General features: G+C 42.2%; 1 protein-coding gene across 2 annotated transcripts; it reads right to left on the reverse strand.

The window, feature by feature from the left end:
* Positions 1–1,611: 1,611 nt before the first annotated feature.
* On the reverse strand, positions 1,612–25,209 carry TRMT61A (tRNA methyltransferase 61A). Of its 2 annotated transcripts, none has more exons than XM_032113561.1 (4): positions 25,051–25,209; positions 21,994–22,358; positions 11,871–12,137; positions 1,612–3,022 (listed from the first exon to the last, which is right to left on the reverse strand). In XM_032113561.1, the coding sequence occupies exons 2-4, from the start codon at positions 22,322–22,324 to the stop codon at positions 2,694–2,696; spliced, it is 927 nt and encodes a 308-aa protein (XP_031969452.1). In that variant the 5' UTR covers positions 22,325–22,358; positions 25,051–25,209; the 3' UTR covers positions 1,612–2,693. The 2 variants fall into 2 exon arrangements, with proteins under 2 accessions (XP_031969452.1, XP_031969451.1); XM_032113560.1 differs by having other exon boundaries at positions 24,992–25,209.
* Positions 25,210–25,530: the final 321 nt, after the last annotated feature.

A 25,530-nucleotide genomic window follows, 5' to 3' on the forward strand; every position in this document is an offset into this window, starting at 1 on the left:
GCTAACAGGTAGGCAGGAAACAACCACATGAGATGCAGATCTGTGATGCTTTAATTAAAGCACAGGTAAACTGTGAACAGCAGCAGAGCTCAGAGTGTTTCTTAGTCACTCATCTTAGTCACTGCCGTTTGCCTTGTAGGCTGCCAGGTGTCACAGCCTGCTCTCCACGCCAGTCTTCAGGGCACAGGGCATAACCGGACCTGGCTGTGGTACAGAGCTGTGTCCCAGAGCTCGTCTATGACTGAGGGATCCCAGTGCATGGCAGGAGTGAAAAGGTGCAGCCTGAACAAGTGAGTGAACTGGACCAGGGCAGGAAGAAGTATTTTATTCCATACTGGAGACTAAAATGTATTCAAAGGAGAAATGAGTCTCTAAATATATGGCCCAGGCAGATTCCCCCAGTGGGGAGGGAAAGACCCATCTTTCTGATCTACCCTTTTTGGCAGGGAGTGCAGCCAGAATGTAGAACGCAGGTGACCATAAGCAGCATTAAACAGTGGGGGGTCTGGCAGCACAGTACTGTCCACGCTGGACAGTGTGGGATCCTCCCTGTGACCCTGACAACAAAGCAATAGCAGGAAGTGGTGCAGTGCTGCTGGCCATGGCTGCCATCGGCAACAAAAACACAGAAGCCTTTTTAATATTGCAAAGACAGAAATGAAATCCTTCTCTTCTTATGCAATGCTTGCCCTTCCTCAGCAGAGATCAAATCAATATGGGACCAAGCAAAGTCAATGGTTTATTTCAAGGGGTTTTGAATTGGGCTTTGTAGGCAAAAAGGCATCAGCCTTGTTTCTAACTCCAGGAAGACTCCTTTGGTATCTACATTCCACATCTATTTGTAGCACAGAAACGTGACTTTGTTCCTTTTTAGTCCTGTTTAAATGTTACATTAGTTTAAAATAAGGTCTGTCAGGAAAAAACAATCAAGTTTAGGGCTGGAATTATCCCTGGAGAACCTTGGGGATCCTCCTTGCTAGTGAATGAGGATCACCTTGAAGGAAGTTAAGAAGAACCTTGTGGTTGAAATTCCCCCTGCTTTCTTCTGGAGTCTCTCAGCAGCGGAGCCATGCTGCTTGGTGGTGATCCCAGCACACACAAACATGTGCGCACACACACACACACGCACACACATTCTAACACAGCCACCAAACCCACACACAGCGTCGGCAGTTTACTGCATGGCCTGGAGAACATGAGCAGCAGCAGAAAGGGAACTTTCCCATAATTTCTGGGGAAATGCTGCAGTTGCAGGCCAACTTACATAACTGATTTAGCTGAACAGAATTGCTTTCTGCCTTTAATCTGCTCAACAGTTTATCTCTGCTGTCGTGATCGGTTGAGCTCTCTTTAAACCGTTATGGATTAGCGTTCTGCTATAACACGTTAAAAGCTTAGCTTTGTTTATTTTTGTCAAGAATGGGGGAGGGATATCAGGTTAAATGTTCAGGCAGCAGTTTGTGAATGGCTGTTTTTCTTGCACAGCAATCGATATGCTCAGGTACCGAATGCAAGGCACAGCTAAATGCTTTGAGTGGCAGCACTAGTGGCTGGAAGAGAAATATTTGTGAACTTACTAAATAAGGAAAAAGAAAAAAAGGAGGAACTTAATAAATTTGCATAATTATTTTAATCTATAAATACAAAATGTAATCCAGCATTCAAACAGTTCATCACACCCCCCACCTCTGTATAGAAGACCAAAGAGTAAATGATCTGAAAACTTAATTAATAAGGCTGGTTGAGGATTTTACTAAGTTTGCATTATTGATGTAATTTGGAGACAGAAATCCTGCCAAAAGCAATCTTTCTGTCATTCAGCTGCAGGAAAACAATACACCATAATGGAAATAAACCACCAAATAACTGGAACCTCATCCACACCACTTACAAAGAGGTGTTCAGATAATATTAGCCAGCTGTTCAGTTAATTTTCACAGTGGATTCATCAACTATGCAAGTGGTTGTTCCATTAGAACATGACTGTATGGATCCAGGTTCAAATTTTGCTACAAACTGATGAGCACAATATACCAATGTAAATTAAATTCAACGATTACCACACTTCTTTGACCTCTGTGTAGTCAAAATGATTTGCAGATGCCAGCCTGGAATGAGTAAGAGGTTGCGTTCCTGAGCGCTGCCAATAATCCACTGGAACACTATTCCAAGAAAACACTGATTCTGTGAACAGTTGTGCTGGGAACCCTATAATCTTGGAACTTTCTTATCTAAAATGGAGGAAGTAGGCACTTTCACATTCTTAAGAGCAACATAGACACTAGAGAAATTTTAAAAATAGTGTCCAGTGGTGCTAGGAAAAAATAAAAACATAAACCCGGGAAAGTAATTCAGAAAAAAAAGGAGGGGAAAATCCAACTCTTTGTAAATTGTCTGTTGTTTGTTTTGCTCTCTTGTGAGAAATCTTAATTCTGCGCATTCCAGTGAGTGGCCATTCGCTATTAATTTATCTTCTTTCTGACAGCAAGTGGAGCACCATTCCAGAGTTTCAACATTCCCTTGATGCTGCTCTGCTTAATGCTTGTGTGCTATTTAAACAAAGCATATTCCAACCAAATCTGACTATATATGGAATTCCCTGACAAGTAAAACTTTGGATGCCATACAAAAAAGAGCCATGAAAACAGAATGCACACAAAAACCCACTCCAGACTGCACAAACTGGGCATGCACTACACCAGGCTCTTGGTGGCGAAGGTCAGGTACCCAGTGTGCCCAACCACCTCCCTCAGTGGCACGCCACTCTTGAACTGCACAGTCCCTTGCTGCAGATTAGCACACGGGCTACCTTGGTGTGATGGGTTGCTGCTGTCAAAGCCTGTGCTAGAATTATCCTCAGCTGCTTTTCCAAGGTCAGGGATTTGCAAGCTAATTGTCCTTACATTGTACACTCGGAGCAGAATTTCCAAGGTGTTAATTTCTGTAAAACCATATTCTTCCATTGCTAGGCAGGTTCTTTGAACTTGTTCAATGCAGGGGGAGAAAGAGCAGATGCGGCCACCTGCAAAATAAGACAGGTAGTGGAAAAGAGGGCAAAAGCCGAAATGAAGCAATTTTCATCTTTTTTTCAAATTCTCCCAGATGCCCATACAATTATTATTATACAAAGTGAAAACATTCTTCAAGAAAATCTTCATAAGGCAACTTTGTTGGTTTAAAGCGTCAGCACAAAATCAAACACGGACAACTCTACAGGATGCTTCAGACCCTTTAAAAACAACAACAGCAACTTCATTCATCTTCCACATCCAATGCTGCCCTCGACATTTGTTCACAGTTAAACTGTTAAAGTTGATCCCTTTAGAGCAGTGGCTCTTTTGGAATCATTCTCCAGTGTTCTGGACTGAGGCACCAAACTGCAGTTGGCACGTACACAAAGCCAGAAGTCATTCTTTACACACTGCACAGGGCTAGAGCCCCAGCGTGCCTGCACACGCCCCTGACAAAAGGGGCTGTGTTTAGCTGAGGATGATGGTATGCATGGACAGAATAAAGGGATCTCTCCAGGCCATAGATGGAGTGCTGTTAAGGCTTTACCCTTTTAATCAAGCTGACTAGCATGTCTCCTGAGCATTGAAGTTTACTGGCTATCACATCATGCAGGCTTACTGTAAATGCTGTAAAACTCTAGGACAGGACTTTTAAGTGATAAACTAACACTTGTCTCCTTGTCTGTGCACAGTTCTGATTTTTGATTCTGAATACGGAGTATTAATAGGCCCCCTACACCTTTCTAAGTGATGCAATGTCACCTTAACAGCTGAGAATAGAATGATTCAGATTTACTCTGAAAAGCCACAGCCAAATCAGATCAAAGAATTATAAGGACACTGTCTGCCATAAAGCCAGGGCATGTGCTTTCACCCAGGACACAGTGTCCCCCAAGGCAACTGCCCTTCCTGAAAAGCTTTTGTGCAGGAGGAAGAAACACTGGGCAATGCAGCTTCAGCTATTGTTTCACTTATTACAATTAGATGAAAATGCCTGCTGACCTGATTTACATTCCTTCTCAGTCCTCTCCTGGGCTCATCCAGTCAAACCCTCCAACACCAGTTCATCTAAGTAGTTAAAGAACCCGTACAAGTCAGAGCAAAGCATCCTGCTAAAAACAGAGGCAATGCTGGGACTACACGAAGCCTGCTTTATCTCAAACTCCCCTTTCTTTCCTTTTTCGTTTCTAAAGTCAGATCTCTAAAAAAAGAAAGCATCAGGTCTGAACGCGTCACTGTAGCACTCTAGTTACTGTGCAGCAATGATGTGCTGGGTACTGCCTCGGGAAGAACACTTTCCACAACTATTAATCTACCATACACTAAGTGGGATTTAATTTTAGTCCTCAAATAAAGTCTCTGCACCAAGGGGTTCTTATCATGAATCTTCAGAACAAAGTACCCTGGACAAGTAATTCCCTGGAGTGACAATTAAAGCCCAAATCTAATAATCACCTGCAAAATTAATGCTGGTATGTGTCTTTATGAACCAAGTGTGTTGATGCTGATTTAATTGCACAGCCAGTCTATTAACTCCCATGAAATTAGATTTGTATGTTCATCAGGATGGCCAGCACTACCAAAATGTTCCGGAATCAGACAGCTAATCTTTTCTGGCCAAAGCACTACACACTTCTACCATGCTTGTAGATGTAAAACAGAAGAGCTCAGGAAAAAAAATCTGTTACATAATTAGAAAGCTACTATGATGCACACATGTTATAAAGAAAGAATTTATATTCTTATTGTGTAGGATACTGAACAAATGTCTGACTTAACTAAATGTCAGTTTACAATAACTCTTTGTCTGCAAAGCAAGAATCTGCCGAGAGACCAGAGACTTACTACTACTTCATTCAGGCTTTTTGGTTTTGATGTTTTATATTGCCATAAAAAAGCAATATATATTTACATTTACAGTACGTCTGTTCTTATTTATTCTGACTCTAAGGGTTTGAAGATATGTTTAGGCTTTTGAATTCACATGCTCTGGATTTACAGTCAGAAACTCAAAGCCTGCACACAGCTGTTGCCATACAAGCTGCAAAGCCACCTACGGTTCTCGTCAAGCCTTCAATTAAAGGCAGAGCACCCTCCCTCTTGCCTCGGGCTGGTCAGCTGAGCACAGCACGTCAACACCAAACTTGGTGAAGATTTATCAGGCTGCCTCCTCACAACTGCTGGGGGAAGTAGGGTTACAGAAAACAGGCTTTCAAGTCATTTGGTAGGAAGAAAGCTCTTGCTTGCAGTAGCAAATATCCAGAGGGGAAGCACAAAAAATAATGTTACTTTACTTCCTGTACTGCTGGAAGCTTCTCAGCTGTGAAAGAAGAGAAAACAGTGAACTGCTGGTATTACATCTAAGTGAGACCATCCAATGGGTTTTAGTAGATCTGCCAATTTTGTTTTTTCCCCCTTTCATGCCTATTGTTCTCATTATTTTTATACATCCCTCCCAAATAAATATACCTACGAAGGGCTTAGAAGCAAATCCATCAAGCATCTGTTCTTAGAGATCCTAACAAGTGGGAGAGGGGTCCCCTCTGCTTCTTTCTGTACACACCATCAGGCAGGCAGATCTGACTTGCATTACAGGCTGGAATTATTTGATTAAGCAGATATTAGGAGAGAAGATTGGAAAGCTACAATTAGCAAAACGTTGGAAGGCAAAAATGAAATTGCAGTTCCAGACTGTAAGAGGCTGTCTAAAATAGAAACATTTGGGAAGTTTCAATTCCTATGGTGTGTTTAGACCAGCAAAAAAAAGAGTAGAAAACCAGCACTCAGAAGGACACGCTCATCTGTCCTAGGAGCAGAGACACTGTCATCTTTAACAGAGCAGATGCTTCTGAATTCTGCACACTGTGGACTGCCCTCTGTACCCAGCTGGACTACCAGCTAGGCAACACCCCTTCTGTCACAATCACCAAACAGATATAAATCTAAATTTCAGCATTCACAGTTCTCAAATTCTTTGAGAGCCCTCTTGTCCTTTAGACACCAAGAGGCTTTTAGGGCTTAAAGGACTTGAATATGCATTACTTTGTCTTGCCATGCCAAGGATTCCTTAGTGAATGAAGAAAAGACCTGAACTCCCTCCCTCTCCTCTCCTTGCTAGGGCACGTTGCTCTGTTTGTGGATCACAAAGGGGTGGACTAGACTAGAGAGCAGTGAAAACATCTGAATGGAAACTTTTTTGTACAAATTGGGTTTGTGATTTCTCAGAGCTCTCCTTTTAGGAAAGCTACCGTTCCTATATTTGGTTAATGAGATCTGTGTGTCATCATAAATTGATATAGTAATTATGAGAGATTAATCCTGTTCACATTGGGAAGCTGTGTGAGCTTTTTGATCTGAAGAGCTGTCTAAAAATGTGTTTATTCATGTATAATGCATCTGACAAGTGCTACAGTTGAGGAGAAGAGAATAATGAGACTCTATGAAAGACTTAAGCTTCTTGCTACCTTCAATTTTACAGGGAGTTAGTTTGAAGCATTCAATGGAGGTTAAATATCCTGAATCCATAGCCTGGAACAAGCCCACATAGTCCTGGCAGTCATTGTAACCAGCAACAGAGTCGAGAGGATATGAAAATGGAAGTACAATTCAGACTGGAATGATTAGAAAAGCGAGCTTAAGGGAAGGAGGAAATAGAAGATTTTCATCCATATAGCACTGCACATTTCAACAGCCTGTATCTAATTGGTAATTGAGGGACACACCATTGCATCTCTACAAGAGGCCAGTGCCTCCGAAATTGCCAGAAAGTTCCTGTGCAACTCCAACAAACAATTTTGTTTCTGGTTTGTCTGAGCAAGGACTAACATCTCTACCAGCTCTATTTAGCCAGTAAGAGCATTAGCTTTCAAGTGTGGAAAATCTCAGTGCCACCAAATTGACAAGAACTCCAATGATATAGAAAACATGTCCAAGAAATGTGCTCTCACTTGTGTAGGTTATTGTACGTGTCACAAGTGCTCTGACAGGTTCTTTCATCATCCCAGTATTATTCAGAAGATGCAAAAAGAACACATGTAGCGCAGCACCATTAAGTTTTAAGGAAAAGGGCCAGTAATTTTAGAATGATTCTGTGACAAAAAGAATACAGAACAGCATTTTTACCTCTGGCAAAAGAACACAGCTTAGGTTTTGTGCCTTCACTGCATTGTCGTAACTGGAAGATTACGTTACAAAGATCTCAAGGAAGAAAAAAAAAAACCACACAGGCATTATCTTTGTGTAGGGGTGAGGCAGGAGAGTCACTGAGCAGCATCACTGTGGCATTTACTCTGTGCTAGTAGGACACTAAAAATACTGTCTCTGCAAAAGGGGACAGAATGTCCTTTAAGTGTGTGTGCTCGTGGGCGATTTGATGTAGCTTCCCTGACAAGTGAAATTAGAGGATTTGGCTGTTGGAAGAAATTAAAGGATGTTTCTTGATTCAGAAAAGAGAATTTTCTCCAAATCACTTGCCAGCTCATTAATAGGAGCTTGATGTGATCTTCTGCAAATGTGACCTTAACCTCTGCCCTTGTAGGTGCATCATTCAAAAGGAATTTATTCCTGCTCATTATTATAGGCTGGTAAAAGCATGTAACAAGGAAATTAAAAAATCAGTTGGCTCCATACCGGGGAACAAAACCTAACAACTTTAAGGATCCTTTCTTTAAGGATCCTTTCATCTCGAACGACTTCCTTCAAACTCTGTAAAACCCAGTAGCTTTGGCTGGCATTCCACAGCAAGGATTTTGATACAGGAATCCTTCTGCTTGACTCTCTAAAAGTGAAAGAATCACTTGTACTTCAGGCCAGGCCCATTGTGTGCACCTGACAGACCCAAGCCAGGGCAATGCCCTCACACGAGATTCAACAACTGGGGCTGGCTCAGCAAACAGCCACTGCTTGGCAAACAGATGAAGCTACTTTGTGCGTTAGCACCTGGTCCTAGATCCCAGGGGGACAGCTCTGCACTAGACCAGATGGCCTCTCAATGTTGAGGGGATATGCTTCAATTTTTAGTTTGTGGATCTTTAACCTCACTTTGAGTTAATTCTCCTTCAAATCAAAGCATGTGCTACACTAGCAAAGGCTGGTGCTGACATTTTAGGAAGCATTTATTGCTTCATCCATTTATTCCAAAACAATATCTTGGGGACACAAGAAATGTTCCCACCAACTGGAGTACCACTCTCACGGGTGGAGAATGACAGCATGCTAGACTGTCAGGCTCCCCTTCCTGCCCCAACACATTCCCTGTGTGTTCCTGAGGCAGCCCAAGCCTGAAAAACATCAGCCTCGATGTCACTCTAGGTGCTCTCAGTGGGATTAAACCCTACCCAGATACCACACGGGTGAGAGCTGTGGCCAGGGATTTGCTCCTCAAAGCCACACCTCAGTGGTTTAAAAATAGGACCATGAATAACCTCTGAAGCTCAAGAAAAATAGCCAGTGGGACTTCCTACATGGACATGGAATTGCAGAAGCCCAAAGAGGGAGATGTTCAAAGCGAACTTTACCTGCAGAGTTTTGGGGGGAGAAGTGACAGCACCGTATTACCTGACTCAGGTGTTATTTAAAGGATCAAAATTCGACAAACTCATTATCTAGGGGCTTTATAATGCTCAAGAGGGAATGGAAAATCTGAATTTAAGAGTAAAATCTTTAAAGAAAGAAAGGAAGTAAAAGAGAGGTGGTTTTAATAATTTTGTGACTCAGAGTGTTAAACACCACAAGGAGCAACTTAAAATGCAAGAGGCTAATCCAACCTAATATATGGCTGTAATTTTCCATCCCCCTACCTGAAAATTTAAAATCTATATGAAAATTATTGTACCAGTGGGTTTCTCCCTCATCTTCCACAGCTTTGGAAGAAATAGACAGTATTTATGAGAGTAGAGTAGGTGGGTGCAGAATTATATTCAAAGCACTACAGTATTCAGCTGTGAGATGACTGTGAGTCAAAAGTTTCAGGGCATTTAAGAATGGTAGAATATTGAGGATATTTTTGTTACCTCACAATTTTTTCATTTTCTTAATGTTTAAAAATTTAGCCAGAAGGGGTTAATATCAACTTTGCAAAAACTACCAAGGTCAGATATTGGGAACAGCAGCTATGACTACAGAAAAGCATTAATCAGCAGATGCTGCAGAAGAAAAACAGTGCAGGTCTGGAAATGAAAGGAAGTTCTGCAGTGCAGCAGTGCCTCAGAGATCCTTCAAGCAGCGTTTCTGCTGGAACTGTGACTGGTGACATCAGCACAAAAGGATGCAGCTGAGATGCAAACCTGAACGTAGGCAGAGAGCATCACCAGAGAACAAGAACCTTTTAGTCACAAACCTACTGTGCCATTTTATTCTTTCAGCTCTTCAGAGGTTGGCAGTGCTTTAAATGGGAGGCCAAGCTGCTGTAAGTAGTGTATTTACAGCATACTGCAAGGCATAACTTGAGTGATAATTGTACTCTGTAAAGAGGATCATTAACACTCAGCCTACCAGGAGCTGCAACTATTCAGGACCTTGAGCTAAAGCAGGAGAGAAAACACTGATCTGATAAGGTTTTGTTAAGGTTGAAAACTCTCCCATACTGTCTCAGCTGAACTCTCTATCACTAGTATTGTGGTTTAAAGGAAGAGAGCACCTAACACTATGTATTGAATTTGCTTAGTTCGGATTTAATTCAAAATACCTTAAGACTTCAGGGACTAAATTACCACTATGTGGCATTATATTTGCTGGCTGTGATATTTGCAGGGCACATCACAACAAAACCCACAGTGTGAACGGTTCACATGTGACCCTATCCAGATCTGAGAGGGTGTGGACAGAAAAGAGTGGAACGACTCATGTCCTGCAGTGATGCTTTTTCACTACAGGAACCCTCAACCCTCGGAAAGGGGTTGAATAACAGCAGAATGTACACAAGCTGTACTGCAGAAGAGCTTTAACTCTGTCAAAACAAAACAAAGCAGCACTGTTAAATTATCTGCCTGTGGTAGGGAAAGGCAAGCAGTTACAGATAACCTTCTGTCATATTTTAGATTTAACAGCTGTAAAAAAACCGTAACAAAACTACCCACATGAATAAAACAGGAAAGTGTGTAAGTTTGTACATATTACTACTACAATCAATTATATTTTATATGAAAAACAGTTTTTGTTTAAATGCAAAATAGCAAAACTTAAAAAAATGCCCCCAGTTAGTCAGGTACCAAGTTGGCCAAGAGAGGAGCCTTAGACCCGGACTAGACCTCAGACATGGGAGGCTGTTTGCAGCAAAAACTGCAGCAAGGATCAGCAACTTTGCCTTTTGAGTGGTTCATAAAGTGAATGACGCCACTTCACAAACACAGAAATGTGGGATTTTGAAGTCTTATTTATACTGCCTAAGCAGATGTAACCTTGTAGCATAGCACAGAAAAGTATAGCCAGATGGTATGGCCAGTTTGGGACTATAATACATTTTCTAGGATTTCAAATGCTCGAGTGAGACGAGGATTCAAAACTTGGAACTGTTCAAGCAGCCCTGCTTAGTATTCTAAGCATGCACCACTTAAATAATTCAAATTGGACTGCGCAATGCAGCGCCTTCTAAGCTGGGAAGTCAGCTGAGTGTTGTGCTCGCTAGATTAGATAATTTGAGCATGGGAAGGGCATCGTACAGTGCAGTGATTTTTTTTCCCCCCTTAGGACACACTGGAAAGCTGCTACAAATTGAGCTGTAACCACTGCAGGTACAGAGTGCTAACAAGGCTCACTCTATTTATTCACTTTTTAAAGAAAGTGTGTTATATGGGTATCACAAAGCTTTCTAGAAAATTTTCAGTAGTAGCTGAGGTAGCCTAACAGCGGGGCTGGTCCTGACTCAGCAAGGCAGTGCACATTCAGTGACCTTAAAGAACAAGCTTAAATCCTGTGATTTCAAGAAGACTTAGTGATTCACTTGAAGTCCAGCCTGTGATTATATATTTTAACAAAGAACTGGGCCTTAGCATGTAATTGAGTTTCTTTAAACTCATGTCCCTGCATGGGCACTGTTCAGCACACCATGCTTTCTTGATTAGAAAAGTCACTTTTGTAGATGGAAGCAATTTGGCAAAAGTTATTTCAGATCCATACTATTATGACATTAATTAGAGGAAAACTTATTCCAGGATAAAAGAATTATTTATTCACTGAAGCTTATTTTCCAATGGGGAAAAGATGTATAATAAAGTGATGAAATCTGTGCAAAACCTCAACAGCAGTTCTCACTTGCTGTCACAATCCCAGAGTAACTGGCATAAAATAGAATATCCTTTATGTTCCATTCCCACTGCATCCAATGGCAAACTTCTCACTAGCTCCAACCACAAAGATTTAGGACATAAACTAGCAAGCATATTTAAGTGTAACCACATTTTTTTAACATTACCACTGGGGTGCTCTGTTAAATAGGTACAAATCTGCAATGATGGATATGAACTGAGGCTGAACACCTTTTATACAAACACCTTTCCACTGAATTGCCAAAGAAATTTGCTTTCAGCATTTATTGTTACTTCTGCTTCCCACACACCTCAGATCTACCAAAATGCAGTGGTATTGACCACTATGGAACTTGACAAAGGTTCAAAGGAGTTTTTATAAACTGCCCATGCTAATTGTAGCAGCTCACATGGGCCTGTAGGAAAAAATTGTTCTTCTCCTTTCAAATCTTCCACTGTAAATTGAAGATGCCTTTTGAAGGTTTTACAGCCTTAGAAATGCCTAGAGACTGACATTTGAGAACAGTGATCACACAAAAGAAGGGAGCACATCTAGCGTATGGCTCAGAGATGTGTGCACAGTGCTTCCTGAACAGAAAGAGAAAAACGCAGTTACCTTCAGCTTTTAATGCTGACTTTGCATGTCCTATGGCTTCCCATGGAGATGGAATATCTAGGAACACAGCATCTGCAACGTTTGAGACACCAAAGCCATTTTTGCAGACATCCTGGTTGGTCACGGTGACCAGGTGCTCCACCCCATGCTCCCGAAACTCCTCCCGCGCCTTCTCGGCCCTTTGTTGGTGGAACTCCACTGTGTACAGGTGCCCAGTGGGAGCCACTGTCCGGATGAGAGCATGGGAGAGGGACCCACTGCCTGTACCTAGAAAAGACAAACAGCTCATGAAATTGAGTTTGTCAGTGCCAAACACCAGAACAAAAGTCTTCTCCATTAGTCTTCCTGCTTGGAACACTTGTTCAAAATTCAAATGAGCACAAACCACTGGTTCAGCTCCTGAAAGAGAACAGTCCCTCCTTCACAAGGAGAGAGGGACTAGGTGACCTAGGAAACAGTCTTCTGAGTCCTCAAAGCATTCATGAAAAAATCTGGCAAACCCAGGATCTGTCCTATCTCCCCGGAGTAGGAAACTAATGCCAAGGGTCAGCTATAGCTGTAACAACTGCCTCTAGAGAACACGAGGAAGTAAATGCAACAGGAAAAATTCAGGGAAATTAACTGGAGAGGTTTTTTTCGAAGTGTCAGACTCTTCTGGGGTGAAAAGAGATTAAGGCAAATTTTAACGGATTTTCAAAACCTTGTACTTCACTAAACAAAGAAAAGATGTTGGCAAGGGTCCGTACTTGAAAATCCTATTAATATCCATGCAAATAAATGGCTGTCAGTATACAGTTTGCTTTGCACAGATCTCTTAAGAGACATCCTCAACTCCCACTGGAATTACCCAAAACTAAGGCCTCTTGGCTCCTTGCAGCCACACTGATCAAGCACCTGCTTTCACAGGTCACTTACACACATACACACCTACACAAGCTTAACTTAGTCTAACAAAATATACCACAAAATTGTAAGTAACTACAATTACCACATACAAACAGGGACTAACAAGACAAAGATTTTTTTTCCTTGTTTTAGTTTGATAATTTAGGAAACTTACTTTAAATGATCTGCTGGCATATTAAATAGATGAATGACTAATAATGAACATTTTCACTGAAGAAAACACCCATATACCAATTCCCATTGCAAATTACTCACTCAAGTGGCATTTAACAGAGTAACCCCCCAAATTCAAAATTCCACAGCAACCCCAAATTATCTGTTTATTGATTCATAATTCTGTGCTTGGAACACATTTCTCCTGTAGAAATAAAATCAATTTCTAGCTATTTTCAATAACTGTTCAGCCTGAGGCAAGTTCTTTCAGCTAACATAAATATTGAAGAACTTACAAAGGACAGAATCTGAAGTACAGCAGCTCAGAAACAAGTAGCAAGGAAATTAATTAGGGGGCACAGGGGCTGTCACAGCTGCTTAATTGGCACAGTCCTTTCCATAATCATACAGGAAGTCCAAGTTCACTGGCAGATCCCAGGTTCTTGCCCTCTAGTCACATTAATGGGAGGAACACTGTTATGGCACTGTATTTAATCTGACATCTCTGAAAGGGGAGACATTCAGACTGTAAACAGAGCTCAGGCCCATGTTTGCCACCGGATCAAGCGGCTGTACCGTGGAATCAGCACTGCTCCTCTGCTTCCCTCTGAGAGGGCTCTGACCCAGCGGGCAACCTGGCACCCCCCTGCAGCTTCAGCAGGGCAGATTAGAGGTGGGGGGGGGACCTACAGATTTTAGCACTGGCTTCAGAGAGGTCCAAGAGAAGAGAGAAACTTTTACACATATGTATTTAGTAAAGTGAAAATACAGGTATTCAAGGTAGTATTAAAATAAAACAAAGAAAAAGCAAAACACACCTACATGTGCATACATCAAAAATTACCCTGTCATGGCACTTGTAGGACTGAAGTGTCAACATGAACTTTTCCCTGGTCAAAGGACTAATGGTAGCACAGCAGCCATGTGGTTGTGAAAATTCAATGATATATCTGCATAGCAAAGAATTAGTCCATTCATATGTTTTTAATGACAAAAAGCAGGGAGCTATTACTCACAGGATGCTAAAGACTGAAACTCTGCTTTTACATTTCATGCCAAAAGAGAGGATTACACAACTGAGAACTATTGTAAAATGAGAGAATTTAATTGTTTTAACCTCTCAAATGCGTAGTGCTGCACATCTCTCTCTGCTGATCTAAAGGAGTGAACAGGAGGCCTGTCAGCACAGCTGGGCTGTAAGCAGAAGAGGAAGGCAGCTTGCACATGTATCCAGTTTCCTTGTTCATATTCTTTTACATTTTTAATCACTTTCCTTTTAATTCTGCTCTTGAAAATACCACAGAAGATACCATTTGTCTCCTCCATAGGAAAACCCATTAAGTTTTTTGGCTTCTTTTCTGATACTCTTCTTTTATTCACAAACACTCCAAGCCAAACCCTGAACTAAAACCAGGATGTTGGGAGTCACCACTTGCAGGCGTATTACAGACAGAGCTTTTGTTAAACAAGGTTGCCAGGAAGTATTTATTGTTGACTGACTACCACAAACATGAGAACAATACACATGTATCACATTTTAACATATCAAATTCTATCACATTATTATTATTAATGGGAGTATTTCTGAAGATGCTGCCTCTGTAACAACACTCTCAAAACTGCAGGAAACAAGGAACAAGATGGTTATGAATCACCCACCATTGTAAAGTCTCTCTTTAAAAACATATTCTGAACCTGTGACATGATGATGACCCTTAACTTTCATGTGCCCAATAGATCAGCACATTCGATGTGATCCATTAATTTGAGAGTCTGGCATGAGTCCATACCTGCCACAAGCCCTAAAGCCCAATCAGCACTGTCTACCCAAGGCAGGGGGTTCAACCCTATGTTTTTGTGATATTGTAAAAGGGGAAATTAATGTTTTTATTCACCTTCTTCCCTGCAAATCTGCAACATTCAACATTTCTGTCCTCCTGCCACCTTCTCAATTTCTCTTTGTCCTTATTTCAAAATCACTACTGAAAAAAAGCAAAATAGGACTCAAAGAGTCTTAGGCACCAGTTTGGACTAAGTTCTAGTCAGGTACAGGTTTCCTTGGGAATTGAAAGGTATCCTTAGCATGATACAGAATCAGTCAGGACAGCAGCAAAACATGAGGAATACCACTGCAGACATGTACTAGAATGCTACCAAAGCAGAAATAGCACACCTGAATAACCTGTATACAAACGAAACAAAAAACTGGATACTCAAAAATTACTGTTTTGCATCAGAAGAGCCAAGACAAGAACTGGAAGAACATAAGCAGATTTTCATTCTCATAGAGGTGCAGTGAAATGCCTGTGTTCCTGATATGACCTAGAAAGCAGAAGGTAAGACAACTAGAACAACCAATTTATAATTTTTACACCAGGATGCTCCCTTTATGACAACCTGCACTATAAATAGCCTTAGAAACTGTTTGCTCTCTACCACAGGATAATGCCCACTTACCTATTGCACATTAATCATGAATGGACTCTGCAGAAGAGAGGTAAAACAACAACAATTCAAACTGAAGACAACAGCACAGCTGCTCCTATAGAGCTCACCTAGGTGAGCACTTACGTCATTGCTAATTTTCACTTGGAAAATGTGATGCTCTTTCACATTGACTGTTCTGTGATCTCAAACATCTTAGTCAAAAAGCAGACATCTGCATTGCAGACATTTAATGAGACACCGCAGGGGCCCCAATATGCCACACAAAGCTCAACATCTGAGGAGGCAGCACTGTGCAGGGGCAGCCCAGAGTAAACTAGGAATGGGCTCCACTTCAGTCCAAAGGCAGGAATTAAGCTCCTGTGTTAAACCCACAGGATTTACGTAGCTAATGGCCCTGCACAGATGCAGTATCCTTTCCTTCTTCTTGGGCTCAAGCACATGACATTCTCCTTCTCAATAGGAGAGTGTTTCTGCTCCTCTCCCAAAACAAAGAGAATACTGCAGTTTTAGGATTTCAGTCCTAACAAGTGGACACCTATTGAAACACTCTAGATCAGCACCTACTGATATTTCCTTCTGATTTGCAGACAAGAAAGTATTGATCAGACAAACTTCTCGACTGCCCTGACCTCCAACAGATCTGTTCTTCTCACCCTCTGCTTATTCAAGTGACAGGTTTTCCACAGAGAAGCCTCCACATACTTCAGCCATCCTGAGGCAATGTCCACGTTAAAATAATTTCTCACCTTCTCAAAGTAGCAGTGGACAACATCTGAGCTGTTCAAAAATAAAGCATGTTCTTTCAGCATAGAATACTGCCAAGACTGAGCATCACCACAGCATCGTGCACAGCACTTAACTGATACAGAATACATGGCACATTTTACACTGTTTTCTGTTTAGTCTGGTTTCCTTATTGCTAAGGATATTTGTCTAATCTCCTGGAATCCTACCCATGCCATAAATATAAGTGACCTGATTCTGTGTTCCACTACGTTTTCTCTTTGCAGGCTATCGCTTAGCTTGTCTTCCCTAGAAATTTCTCATCACAGTGCTTCTTTTTAAAAAAAGAGCTAAAAATCGTCATTTAGGATCTATAGATGTTTACAACTGTATGTAAGCAAAAGCATTTTGGAAAAAAGCTGAATAAGCTCTTAAGGGCATAAAAAGGCTCATATTGCTTGCAAACGGGAAAAAAGAAAAGTATGCAAAGTGTTATTTAATACTGGGTTTCTAAAATATCTAGTAACATTTTAGTAGAACTTAAGCTTCTGATGCAAAATTTGGCTACCTAAGATATTCTGAAATGAGTAAATACAACAAAACAATCACAGTGTTGCTCTATTTGTCTCCTAGCTACGCCACTTAGCCCTAGCAAATAGTAAGATAGGTCATGAGTCAGCCATGAGAACGGAAGGAGCCTCAAAACCAAGGGAAAATTAATCTTGAGAAAGAGCTAACAACTCCACAGCTAAAATCTGTCAGGAAACACTGAACAGATGAAGACTGCTCGCTGTACATGACAAGTTTGTATAATGAATTGTAATGAATATATGAAAAGATATTAAGAATTTGATGGAAATTAACCCAAATATCTTACTGGGAAGATAGTCAAGGGCACGAATCATGGTGGCAGAGGTAAAACACGGGAAGAGCATGGACAGAGAAGGAAGAAGAGAGGGGGGAGAGAATTTCAAGGAGATGAGGTGATGGTTGAAAGAGAAAACAGCTAATCAAGAAGTTCACTTTACAGTCAAGAAGTTCCCTTTACAGAAGATTAGCTTCTCTCCTGCCTATCTGTCAATGACACCATGCTGAAGCAGGCATTTTAAGCAACAGGCTGGAGATCAGAGAGGGCCTCTGCTCACTGACCAGACAGAGGACTTGAGGCAAGGATAGTAGGGAGGTTTTCAAGGCTAGCACTGCCTACAAAAGAATGTGAAGAATTAACTTTTTCTTAGAGATTCAAATTTTTCTTATAGATTCAAAAGTCTGAATTTTTTAGGGAGGAATATTCTACAAAATGGACATAATAGTGTTAAGAACATAGTTAGGTTCAGAGCTGCGTGAAAAGTGTGCTTCGTGGTCAGGTGAAATTACAGGATGAAAGTTGAGTCCAGAAAGTCTGGAAACAAAGGCTTTAGGGTATGAACGGCATTCCTCACCAGCTGCATGACAGCCACAACTCTGAATACATTACAGTGATGCCTCATGTGGTCAGAAGTTTGGTTCATAGAATCATCAGAGACTCATAGAATGGTTTGGGTTGAAGGACACCTTAAAGAGTTTCTAGTTCCAAACCATCTGCCTGGGGCAGGGACATCTTTCCAGTAGACCAGGTTGCTCAAAACCCTATCCAGCCTGGGCTACACCACCTCCAGGGATGTGGCATTCACAGCTTCTCTGGGCAACCTGTGCCAGGGCCTCAGCACCCTCACAGTAATGGGCTTCTTTCTAGTATCTAATCTAAATCTACTCTCTTTCAGTTTAAAGCTATTACCCCTTGTCCTATCACTCCATGCCCTTGTAAAATTTCCCCTCCCCAGCTCTCTTGCAGCCCCTTTAGGTACTAGAAGGTGCTATATGAGCTCACTGGAGCCTTCTCTTGTCCAGGCTGAACAACCCCAGCTCTCTCAGCCTGTCTCCATAGGGAAGGTGCTCCAGCCCTCCAATCATCTTCATGGCCTCCTCTGGACTTGCTCCAATAGATCCCCATCTTTCTTACTGGCCCCTCTGTTGGGGGCCCCAACACCAGTTCAGTGCTTTGGTATGGCAAGAGGATACTGTGGTTTATGACATTTGTACTGATGAGGCCGGCCTTTCTAATACTTCAAGAGGTGCTATACAAGGAACGGGTTTTCTAATTCTTCTCTCACTCTAACCTGAACAGCTGCGAAGAGGTAGATAAGGGAGACATTAAAAAACACAGACATAATTAGTTTGGGCACATTCCAGAATCAAATTAATACTTCCAAACTTTGGTCTGTAGTGTACACTAAAAACAAAGCTGCCAACAATTTACATGTCCTTATGACACAAAAACTGTAAAGACACGAGCAGTATTTGTCAAAAAGTCTATAAGCACTTTAGAAGAGTCGTAAGCATAAGGCTGACTTGCTGGGACTCCACAATAAACTCTGAAACATTTATTAAGTATCCATTAATCATTAAGTCCTCATTACTTTTTTATGAGTGTACTCTTTAACAAAATCTATACCCAGGCTGTGAGTTTGAAAATTTCGTAATTGTTTTTGAGAAGCTCTAGTGTAAGGCTGGGTGGGAGCTCCTGTTACTCCTTCTCTGAGAAACCATGAGGAGCCAGAACACTGCTCTCAGCCTTCAGAAATCCAGTCCCTGAGCTCAGAAACCCATTGCTGTGTGGCAATGAATAGGGTTTAGCAATTTTTAATTTGGGATTTAGCTGAAGGGAAACAAAAAAATCCAATTAACATTTTTGCTCATGTGAGTCCGATTTTGTGAATGCTGAAGGATCACTGGGATGGTGGTTAAAGTACTTTTGACTAAATTACGTTTTGTCTAAATACTCTGCTCCATCAAAGCCAAAATATTTTTGAGATTTATCAGATTAAATGAGGTTTCACATGCTGTACTATTAGGACAGTCACTCTTATGTCTCACCATGGAGAGAGGACAGTAAAAAAGCTTTGATGTGTGGGGACTGGAAAGAAGGGACTTTTTTTTTGAAAAAATATTTGAAAGGTTTCATATTGGTTCCCAGGTAGTATCAAAAATAAATGTAAACTCCTCAAAATCAGCTGTCAAATGGAAATATTATCCTACAGGGAGCCTAGCCTGGGAAGTTGACATCAAGACTAGATTTGGAGAGTGGGGTGACACAAAAGTGAAAGATTTAGCCTTTTCCATTATCTAGGCATTGCTGCACATGCAATAAACACAAATGGGATTATTAGAGTTACCTGACAAGAATGAAATTTTCATACTATTGGGCCACTCATAGCAGGAATTTAAGCAGCTATTTTGAGTCTCATAGTTCTGGAAAGATGGGGCAGTTAAAAACTGTATCCAAGTGGGGAATTCCTCAGAGCAGGGACCAGTATTTCAAAAAGATCTTAGCTCTAGTAACAGTGCTAACAGTTTTAAAACTCAACATACCTTTATAAATTAGAAATTAGCAGAAGACAGAAAAAGGATCATATTCCTACACCTCCATGTCATCAGGCAGATGCAGAGTCTCCTTATAGCCTCCTCAACAGAGTATGCCTGGGTCATTTTAATTATGCATGTACTGCTGACAAACTTGTTCTTTATGTGTTTATTAGAGAGGATTAAAAATAGTAAAAATTGTATTAATATGTTTGTATCTTCTAGGACAAATCATGACTAATCAATTTAAACTGTATGATTAAAGTGATATAAAATCAAGCCCTCTGGTTACTCTACTCCATTTTTATTATCACATGCAGAGTATCATTTATATTCACAACATTTTCACATGACACAGAGGGTATTTCATCTTACTTTTTCAATCATTTCTTCTCACAGTTGTGGAGACTAATTCAAAATTCTGCTTGCTTACAAAGGCTAATACAGGACACACTTCCACAGTCGAGTTAGTAAGACAAGAGGAAAAGAGCCCAGCTTTTTTTACAGAGCCTGCTTTGCCAGTCAGTACAGCAACTGTGTATGTAAGTCCAAATAATAAAAAGGACAGACCTCTGTGCTAATTAATGCTCAAAATACACCTAAACCCAGCACCAGCAGGAAGCAGACTCAAGAGTCTTACTAGACCAGATTTCCTGTCGTGATTCTACTCATCATCACTGGGCTGGCTCTGTCTAGCCCACAAAAGGTTAATTTAGAGCTAATGATTTTGGATCACCAAATACCACCGAATTTAGGATGGCACCAAAGCAGGCTACATCACCACACCGGAGGCTCCAGTCAACACCTGTCAAGTTTTTAATTCAAAGTAGATCTGCAGTAAGCTCTCTTGCTTCAAGGTTAGCCAGACGGATTTGTTGCAGTACTCTTTCTTCTTTCCTTTCTTTGTGGACAGTGAACCTTGCAAGTAATACAAGCATAAATACAGCAGTAAAACTGTTCACTTTGCCTAGAAAGCTGAAGTTGCAATACATTGATAGTACAGGCATTAAAATGAACCTGGTGACAGTTTCCCATTAGGCAAAAAGGATTGTTTGTGGCTACGACTTTTGACTCACAACATTTTTGGAAATGGAGTGTTTCCATTTCTTAGCTGTTTAGATAAGCAAGAGATTAAACATTTTCATCCTCTCTAGGCACCTTTGACATTATTGAAAATATTTTATGTACAGCTCTGTATGTTTGACTACTCCAAGTGAGACAGGACATGGAGCAATTAAAATTCCCCCCCCCCCGCCCCAATAATTTGTTATTTATTTTTCCCATCCTGTCTAAACATAGCAGGAGGGGAAGAGCTGATGAATACAGCAACTTGCCATGACAAAACTAAAAATGTCTAATCATCCTACAAACCAAACTACAAACTCATAGGACCCAACCATTTTCAGAGTATCAGAGGCTTCTGCACAGGGCTTTGCCTGCTTCAAGTGCTGCTGTACAGCAGGCAGCTCAACGCACTGCCTGGTTCTTAATGGGTGAAACTGGATGCAGATATAAGTGGTGTTTCAGTTGTGCTGGAAAGTGGTCATTATGCCTGAAAAGCTGCCCAAAATTATGCATGAGTGGGAACAGTAAATGGTAAGCGCAAGAAAGAACAGTGCATCACAGTCCTGTCATACTGATCCTTTGCCATATCTAGGCTTGAGAAGTGTATGAAACTGCTTCATAAAAATGCTCAGCCAGAAGAAACAAGGGCAAACTACCTCAGTTCCTATTTCTCCAAACCACCGAGATTCACTCAAATCAAGCAAGCCTCACAGTGCCTGTAGTAATAGTTATGAAGACATTATTATAAACTTTATGTAACCAAGAAATCATTTGTATTGAATTTCACTCCTTACTTCCGTATCAAGCAAAATCACAAAAGGTGTAATAAATTAAACCAAGTTTAGAAACAAAACACAGCCCTGTGGTGAACACATCATCCATTGTATTATATCAGGGATTTTGCATAAGGTTGTGGTGCTACAAGTAGATTACACTTGGGAAGAGAAGAATGAAATTCATGTACTTACATGGCAAATATATATAAATACTGCCAATTTATTTCTCTTATTAGTTCAGCACCCTATCACCAGAGTCTCTTTCACCAGATTATCTCAACTATGTTCTCTGAAACTGCAAATTCAAAGCTGGAATCTTGATTCAAATCATGTATTTAAAAATACTTTTTAAGTACTTAACAACAGTTTTAGACAAGCGAAATGAAAATGTTTACGTATTTCTTCTAAGAAGATGAATTAACCAAACACATGCTCAGAGGTATAGCCATACATGACAACATCAATTTTTGAAGAAACAGCAGCTGATAACATGTGCACACGAAACAGAATTCTTCAACATGTGGGCAGGGAGAATTGTATCACAGTTGAAAAAAAGTGCAACTTTTTGCAAAATACAAAGAAAATCCTGTTTTTTCATGAAAGTATTGGTGTTAGTTCCTAATAAAGGATTTCAACATAGTAATTGTTACCTGATTCACATACTATGGAGCCTGGCTTCAGTTCCAACATCATGGTGATTAGAGAGATGTCAGTGGAATACAGAATCTGCGTCCTGTGCGGGAGATTCATGGTCCACAGTTCTGGAGTTGGATGAAGAATGAACACCCATCCTCCTTTACTGCAGGTCACTTTGGAGCCATACTTCTTGCCTATGAGGTCTGTGGAATGCCTGATGACCCCATACTTAGTCTGTGTTACAGTTCCATGCTGGACTTTCACAGGAAACATGGACTCGTGGCCCAAGAACACAATAGCTGTGTCACCATCCTTTATCGTATCTCTGTATTCAACAAAACTCATTGTGACAGTCTTGTTGCTGACTGATGATTGTCACCTAGAGAAGAATAAATATGTCAGGATAATTTCACAGGACCACAATGGAGCTGAACCTACAGACATAAACCCAAGTAATTTTATTTTCTCCAATACAGAACAAAACCCCACTGTGCAAATAAGACGTTAGCAAGAGAGCTCCAGGAAGTTCAGAGACCTGCATCCACTGTACTCTTGATCCAATTACAATCAATGGAAATATCCCACAGATTTGAACATAACAAGTATTTTTCCTGGTTTATGGCACATTTTAAAGAAAAACCGAGAAATACATCATTATTTACTCAGCCTGCTCCACAATGCTACTGCAGGTTACCACCAATTTCAGCATCCTGCTCAATTACAGTTCATGAGCACTCAGAGCATGTTATTAAGTAGTAACTTCTATTCCCATCTTCTTGCTTATTTCTTGGTGATTTACAACACAAAGACATTCTGCTACTTGCCTGGACCTCAATCACCAGCTATTAGGAACACTAACAAAAGTATACTTGAAAGTTTTCCAAATGAACGTTTAGAGATAGGCTAAAGGCATTAATTTATGCATACACTTGACTAACTACATGGAAAAAAAAAATTGTGGCCTTTAATTTGCTATTGGGGGTGCCAAGTAATTGTCTGGGAAGTGATCTCCGCTACAGCTAAATGTAAACAACCATTTGCAAGCTAACGCAAACAGCTGAATCACTTCAGCCCCGTGGTCTCAGGGCTGTTTTAGAGAATTACAATTAAATTTTGATGGCTTTGAGAAGACAATCTAGAAATCAGAAGGCAGCTTATAATGAAACCTGAAGTTGCCTTTCAGATAACGCAGCTAACTATCTAAGCTACAGGTTGATCAGTTCATGCAAGAATTGTTTAATGAAGTAATAGGGATCCCAAAGTTAGAAATTAAAGCCTATGCCAGAAGGCTTTGAAAGTCAGATTTTTGGTACATCATCCCTGGCAGAATTAAAAGCAGCGTTACTTTTCGTTTCAGAATAATTACTGAATTGCAGTACTTTTGTACTGAATATTTAACAATTTGGTCCTGCTTCACCATTTTAATTAAAAACGTTCAGTTCTCAAATTGTAGTCTGGTTTTGCTGACCAGAACTCCATGTACCTCAATTTGCTGTTAAGAAGCTAGATTTGTAATTTTTCCACTTCACTCACTGAGGTTGATAAAACAGATGTGCTTGTGGCCGAAACTTCCAAAGTTTATGACATGCTTATTACGTAAGGTGTTCAGATGCCAAGGCAGAAGAGGCTTGTCTGGACATATGGTGAAATAGCAAAAAAGGCATCCCATGAATTCAGAAATGTATACATAAAGGACTTTGTGAGACAGAACAAATGCTGTGTTTTATAGCTTACACCTTATGATTATGTTCACGTCTTAATCTTTCGTAAATGATACTTATAGTTCTCATTCCAGATACTATTAATGCAGTGCAGTTTTCAGCTCTCATAAGTGTCATTTGAAGGGACCTCAAATGGAAGCCATTTCTTTCACAGTATTTACTGCACTTACACCCATGTGCAAAAGAACATTCCTGCAGAAGGCCTGCAGGAACACTGAGTGAACTCCTCTCCCTATGATTACACCAACTGGCTCCCAGCTTCCTTGCCTTCCTTTGAGCCACTACACTTACCATAGCTAATTGTCACAGAAGTGAATCACAGAATCATCAAGGCTGGAAGGGACCTTTAAGATCACCAAGTCCAGCAAGTCCATCCATGTCAATGCACACTGACATCCCAAGTGACACATCTCTCAGGCTCAGACCTCACCTGGCACATTATATTCATACACTTGGGGTAAAATTGGCATCTGTGAGGAATTTTGGAAGTTTCTTTGCCTCACCCCTTGTCAAGGAGCAAAGTGAGCTACAACCACTTGAAATACTTCCCATTCCGTGGCAGTGCAGAGGCTCCCGCACTGTTACATTTCTGCCGGAGCAGCACACGCAGGGGATTGGTGCAGCACCGCTGTTGCCACACGCTGTGGGGGGAATTGGCGATGGGGGGGATGGCAGTGGCGGGAAACTGAGGCGGTGCCCCCCTGCCACGGGGTCAGGACTTTCCTGTGGGATTGCCACGGCTGCAGCGACCTAAACCCAACGCCCCAGGCCATCCCTCGCAGCCTCACAAACTAAACAACTAACACGATTCTGTGTTCCCACGCACACACCTCTCTCCCCTGACCAGATCCCACAGGGAGCTCCCGCAGGCTACCCCCTTCCCCCTCCTGAAGCCTGGCTGCAGCCGAGGTAGGCACAGCCGGGGTAGGCACAGCCCCCTCACCGCCCAGGCACACGCACACTGGGGAGTCGCTCCCTGCCCCCGCTCAGAGCTGACCCCGATGCCGGGGCCCCCCTCAGCCCCCTTCCGTAGCCCGAGGACGGTAACGCGCCTCCTGCACCCTAGCAGCTCCTCAGCCCGTCCCAGCGGACCCGGGAACCTCAGCTGCGGGAGAGTGAGAAGCACGGACTGGACAGGGAAGGGGTGAGAGGTGGGGGATTCGTCTGCGAGAGAGCAGCGTTAACCCGTGACGGCCGCGGGCGCCGGCTCCGCGGGGGAGGAACGCCATCGCCCCAGCGCCCCGTGTCCCCCCGGCTGCCACCGGCTCTCCCCGTGCCCCCGAGCCGTTACCTCCCCAGGCCCGGCCCGACCCGGCCCGGCTCTCCTCACACGCGGAGCCCGCCCAGCACCTTCTTCCGCCCCGGTCGCAGGTTGCTGACGCTCCCGCCGCCTCCGCCCCCGTCAGCCGTGCCTGGAGCCGGGGACTCGCCGCCGCCTGTACCCGGCGCGTTCAGACCAAGTTCCTCCAGCCCCATCGAGGCGCCCGTTTCCCTCAGCCTGTCATGCCCACAGTCCCATCGAAGCATCCATCCCCCTCAGCACACCCGCCCCCTCAGCCCCATCGAGGCGCCTGTCCCCCGCAGCCCTATGGTGACTGCCCCCGCCCCATCCTCTCAGCGCTCCTTGCTGGGTCCTGAGGAGTGCGGACGGTCACTGACAACCTTCAGCAGCCCCCCCGCCCCCGGCACCCCGGCGGGGTGTTCCTGGCAGTGAAACTTGAGGGGGCCCAGTGGGTCACTGTGAAAAGCCATCATGGGGACTGATAGCCCCAGGGGGAACTTGGTGTTTATCACCCATTAAACGTGTGGGATGTTTCGAGGGCCACCGCC

This window comes from Corvus moneduloides, chromosome 6 (assembly GCF_009650955.1).
Source record: "Corvus moneduloides isolate bCorMon1 chromosome 6, bCorMon1.pri, whole genome shotgun sequence".
Classification (NCBI taxonomy): domain Eukaryota; kingdom Metazoa; phylum Chordata; class Aves; order Passeriformes; family Corvidae; genus Corvus; species Corvus moneduloides.